At 47.2% G+C, this 5,888-nt stretch overlaps 1 protein-coding gene across 1 annotated transcript; it reads right to left on the reverse strand.

Moving 5' to 3' along the window:
- Positions 1-5: 5 nt before the first annotated feature.
- Positions 6-2,055, reverse strand: LOC113104944 (GTPase IMAP family member 4-like; the record flags this gene model as incomplete). Its single annotated transcript, XM_026266159.1, has 2 exons — positions 1,855-2,055; positions 6-1,060 (listed from the first exon to the last, which is right to left on the reverse strand). Coding segments are annotated over exons 1-2 (1,062 nt in total), but the record flags the coding sequence as incomplete, so codon positions are not given.
- Positions 2,056-5,888: the final 3,833 nt, after the last annotated feature.

Genomic DNA, 5,888 nt, shown 5'->3' on the forward strand with positions numbered 1-5,888 from the left:
ACCGAGTCCGTTTCTTCTGCGGCTTTGAATCCGGTGATTCCTCCCCCAATCGCTCCGGCGAGAGCGGCGACAGCGACCCCCGCAGCTGCAGCGATACCAGAACCAGCCACTCCGACCCCAGCCCCGGCCCCCGCGGCGATGATCCCCGCCTTCACCGCCACTGCTCCCGCCACTATCCCTGTGACTCCCGCAGCCCCGGCTACGGTTCCGGCTTCTACTACTCCGGCAACATTGGCGGCTTTCAGTAAAGACACGACGGAGGCCACAGCGACCCCGATGCCCAGAAACGCACCGGTAAGTATTCCCGTGGTCACTCCTGCCAGCTTAACCAGAAGTTTTTTGTGCACTATCTTTTTGGCCTCTTCGCGCCTCTCTTCTGGTGACATATTGACCTCTTTTATGTTCTTCATCTCATCTTGAATCTCCTCCTCCACTATCTGAAGCAGCTCGTTGGTGTAGCAGGTGTTCTTGTCCTTCAGCTTCTGCTCGATGGTCTCCAGCAGGTTCTTCACCTGGACTCTGTTGCTCCTGTATCCCATTTGACGGGTTCTCCAGTATTTGCTGTCGATGACGTGACAGCGGCCTCCACATTTATCAACCAGCTCCTGTAGCTTCGGACTTATCTTGACAAACTCCTCGATGGTTTGTCCTTCCAGCTGTTCTCCGTGAGTGAATAAAACCACTGAGTGATTGAAGGTGTCTTCTCCACAATACTCCATGATTTTATCCACGACCTCCATCTCTTGTCCCGTGTATCTCCCCACCTTCAGGACGATGGTGAACATGTCTGGACCCGGAGAGCTTTCGATCACAGAGCGAATGATCTCAGATTTGATGGCCTCCTCATCCAGACCGGTGTCGAAGAGTCCAGGCGTGTCAATAACGGTGATCTTTTTGCCGTGGACCTTGCGGTCTCCACTGACACATTCAGTCGTCACTGATTCAGGAGAAGCTTTGCTCTTGAAGACTTGTTGTTTGAGAATCATATTCCCGGCGCTGCTCTTACCATCTCCGGTTTTCCCAAGAAGCACAATCCTTTTCTCAGGCAGAGAGTCAGAAGCTTTGGAAAAAAAAAGAAAGAAAAAAATAAGTTGTTAATAAAGGATCTTACCTATTTAATGAGGTCTACAGATCTATATTAATTCTTGAAAATGTAGCCATAATATGGAAGTAAATATCTGCCATTTGAAAAAAAGCATGCTTTTTATTATGAGATAAAAATATTAACTTATGACATATGCCATAATGTTGACATAAAAGTCATGAATATGCCACTGACATACTAAGTCATGATTATTTAAATTATGAGATATCAAAATGATGAAAAAGTCATACTTGACATAGTAGGTCAAAGTTATAGATAAAAAGTTGAAATTGAAGTTGGATATTATAAAAAATAACTCGTACAATGTTAAAATTATGATACAATGAGTAATGATGACAATGATAAAAAGTAAACTTTGAGGTCTACAGACTGAACTCTTATGCATAACTGCACTCTTTGGGTGTAAGGCATCAGATTGAAGCTATTTAATTCTGAATAACAAATATTCACAGATTTTCATTGTATTTAAAAACAATTTGAGACCTTGATGTTCCATAGCAAAAATTCAAGTCATGTATTTTTGAAACAATCACAATTCAGTCAAAACTGAGGTTTAATAAATGATAACCATTTTCATTTTGGTGTGAACTGCCCCTTTAAGACTATTATCCTCTGAACTTCTTAAGCTCAAAAACTCTAGTAGCTTTTCATCTTAAACATGGCAACACTTTGAATTGTTCAAAGACAAATATCATCTCATATACGAGAATCATAAGGAAAGGTACTTCATTAATGCTATCATCTCTTACCTCCCATGTTCCGTCTACTGAGGTGCAGTAATGAATCAAAATTACTTTATATTAATGGTGTTTTTATCTCAAATTGTCATGGTTCCTTGTTCTCTTTATGATCATTTAAAAAAAAGCCACTGTAATATAAAGTCCATTCGATGTGTATCAGTGAACAACTTAAAGAGTTTCACTGCTTGAAGCACCCTTAAGTAAGTCATATAGACACTACGTGAATTACAGGAATTACCAGAACGACCAGTACGCTTTCACACACCTCCTACTTCACGTCACAATCTCTCTGAACAGCACATTCCTTCAGAATCAGACACAAAAGTCTTCCTGAGAGCAGTGTTGGGCAAGTTACTTTTAAAAAGTAATTAGTTACAGTTACTAGTTACTTCTTCCAAAAAGTAACTAAATTAGTAACTCAGTTACTAATTTCAAAAGTAAGTAGTTACTTAAGAAAGTAACTATTGCGTTACTTTCAAGTAAAATTAAATTTTAAATGCTCAAATGTGACCCCACCTCTACTCCACTTTAAAGGAACTTAAAATACATGTGCATGTTCAATTATTTATGATAAATCTGAATATTATAATGAAATGGACACTTAATACAATACATTATTAACAGAAACATGAAACATTGTACACACATCTAAAAAAAAAAAAGTTGCTGTGGGACAAAGTGAGACTAGCCTCCAATCAAATGGCATGTATGTAGATATTATGTTTATATAGTGGATCAATGCAAATAACACAATAGATTTTTGGGAAACTTTTGATATTTACTTTTATTGTTTCTTTAATTCTTGAAGAAAAAGTTAAAATGAATATGTCACAGGTCGGGGGGGCCAAGCTGGACTGCACCCACCCCTGAAACCCAGGATCACCTCGGGGAGCGTACCAGAAGAACCAGACGGACGAGAGTATAAAAAATGAACAAGGTTTTATTTGGTTAAAAGCAATTTAAAAGTTCAGTGTTCCTTCCGTGTCTCCCGACCAGAACTCGGACGCCGGGAAGGCGTGGAGTCGTCAGCAGTTCGTGCCTGTACGGGGCCAGCAAGAGCCAGGATAGTCTGTCACCCGTCCCGGAGTGAGGGGGGTATCCGGGTAAGTAGAGCTCGTGGATGTTTCGGTCGAGACCGGGAAAAGGAATAATTCTCGTGTCCACCTCCTTTACAGGGACATCACATGCAGCATTCGGCCCAGAGGATCCTGCGATCTGCACAGCAGAGTAGGGAATCAACAGCAAGTATGCGTTCTTGAATAAGTAGTGGGGCTTACGGCTGGGAGATGCTTCGGTTAAGACCGGGAAAGGAATAATTCGTGTGTCCACCTCTTTCTACAGGGACATCACATGCAGCATTCGGCCCAGAGGATCCTGCGATCTGCACAGCAGAGTAAGTAATCAACAGCAAGTATGTGTTCTTGAATAAGTAGTGGGGCTTACGGCTGGGAGATGCTTCGGTTGTGACCGGGAAAGGAATAATTCTTGTGTCCACCTCTTTTCATAGGGACATCACATGCGGCATTCGGCCCAGAGGATCCTGCGATCTGCACAGCAGAGTAAGTAATCAACAGCAAGTATGTGTTCTTGAATAAGTAGTGGGGCTTACGGCTGGGAGATGCTTCGGTTAAGACCGGGAAAGGAATAATTCTTGTGTCCACCTCTTTTCATAGGGACATCACATGCGGCATTCGGCCCAGAGGATCCTGCGATCTGCACAGCAGAGTAAGTAATCAACAGCAAGTATGTGTTCTTGAATAAGTAGTGGGGCTTACGGCTGGGAGATGCTTCGGTTAAGTGACCGGGAAAGGAATAATTCTTGTGTCCACCTCCTTTCATAGGGACATCACATGCGGCGTTCGGCCCAGAGGATCCTGCGATCTACACAGCGGGGTAAGTAATCAACAGCATGTATGTGTTCTTGAATAAGCAATGGGGCTTACGGCTGGGGATACTTCAGTTGAGTGCCTGGGTGTGGATTACGGTGACGGTGGTGGGCTCTCGGGGTGGTGAGCGTCCGGCATTAACTCTATATATCTTCCCCACACTCTGTAACTTCACTTCAAACGATTTATTGTGCAAACACACCACTTCAGACACGGCACACCCACTCTTAGTGCAAATAGAGCCAGCACTCACCCAACGATGACTCCGTCCACTTCACAACGTTATCACTCCCAGTCCAGATGTATACAATTGATCGAAGTCCCAGATCAGGTCTCTTAACTTCCCTCCGATAGCGATGGCGCGGCCTGGTCTTCACTTGCTTTCCAGAACTCACACTCTTTCTGTCCTGAATATCTCCACTCGATCGCTGATATATCTGTTGCACAGCCAGATAGCCGAAACCCCACAATAGTCCTCAAATACCTCCACACGCCAGCCCAAACGTCCCAGGAATTCACCTCTCCTAGGGGAACACATCCAAAGAGAAGAACCACACACGGGGGCAAGCCAACCAGGAAGAATAGCCGGGAGAACGAACGACCAAATAGAATCACAACCCCTCATGGTCTCTGCACTTCTCTTTTTATGTGGTTACTCCGCCTCCATAATCCTCTCACAGATCGCCACATCAAACTCCCCACACCAGATGTCAATCTGTCATTAGCGTTGTTATTGTGACATCGGGCGCAACCCGGAAGTGGACCGGTGTTACCGCGACACCGTCCCGAGGGGAACACAAAATTCCGGCGGGACTTAGTTCCGCTTCCCTTTCGTCACCCCGTGACATACCCCCCTGCCAAACCGTTCTAGTCCCTAGAACGCCTTTCAGTCGCCCATTCTCCATAGCGTGCCGGGGGCCGACCTCGGTTCTCCCTCTGGGACCGTCGTGGTGGCGAGACAGGGTCGATGTCCGCAGGCATATCCATCGGGTCTCTGGGGGCCATTTCTGCGGGGACATTTCCCCGTTCTCCTGGGATCACGGCCCATCCTGCTATCCACGGGGCTACAGCTTCAGGCTCCTTTGGCGCCTCCTCTACGGGGCTGGGATAGTTCGGACAGGGGCGGATCATGTTCCGATGGACCACTCTAGCGGGCCCGGCTTTTCCTTCGGGCCGAATTGTATATACTGGCTGTCCAGGCCGCTGCTGGCCCTCGACCACGTATGGTGCATTCTCCCATCGGTCACTGAGCTTCCCCTTCCCTTGTCGCCGGTTGTCCCTTACCAGGACCCTTTCTCCTGGGAGAAGGGGGGCTTCCCGAGCCGTCCGGTCGTACAGCCTCTTGTTTTTCTTCCCAGCCGCTCGGATCCGTCCCGAGACTTGCTCGTATGCAAAATGGAGGCGTTGGTGGTGGCGCCTTACCCATTCAGTTACGTTCCCCTCCTCCTCGGTTGCTGCCGTCCCCAGCAATAAGTCGGTGGCATCCGCACATGCCTGCCAAACATCAAATAAGTGGGGGCGTAGCCCGTGGTACTGTGCGTACTATTATTGTAGGCCTGAACCAGATTTGGTAGCGCACTCACCCAGTCGCTCTGATGTTCTTGGTCTAGCGTGCCGAGCAAGTTCAATAGGGTCTGATTGAACCGCTCGCATCCGCCATTTCCCTGGGGGTGGTAAGTAGTGGTATGGGTCTTGGTGCAGCCGTACACTTTACACAGCTCTCTGATTACCCGAGACTCGAAGTTTGGCCCTTGGTCCGAGTGTAGGAACTCGGGGCAACCGAACGGCTGGAAGACAGCTCTCCACAGAGCAGTGGCGGTGGTGTTCGCCGTCTGGTCCAAAGTAGGAATGGCCCAGGAGTACTTGGTGAACAAGTCGGTAATGACAAGGATGTTCTGATAGCGGTCTGCCGGCCGACCCAAAGTCAAGAAGTCCATTGCGACTATGTGGAGAGGAGCCTTTGCCTGGATGGGGACCATCGGTGCTCGTGCCTCCTTCCTGGCTTTGAACAAGGTGCAACGAGGACAGGCCTGAACGAAGGTACGTACCGTTGCTTCTAGGTTGGGCCAGTAGAAGTGTCGCCTCAAGAGAGAGACCGTTTTCTCGTGCCCTTGGTGGCCCAGCTGATCATGGTACGCTATCAAGAGCTCTTGTACT

This window comes from Carassius auratus, unplaced genomic scaffold, assembly GCF_003368295.1.
Source record: "Carassius auratus strain Wakin unplaced genomic scaffold, ASM336829v1 scaf_tig00218291, whole genome shotgun sequence".
In the NCBI taxonomy this organism is placed as follows: domain Eukaryota; kingdom Metazoa; phylum Chordata; class Actinopteri; order Cypriniformes; family Cyprinidae; genus Carassius; species Carassius auratus.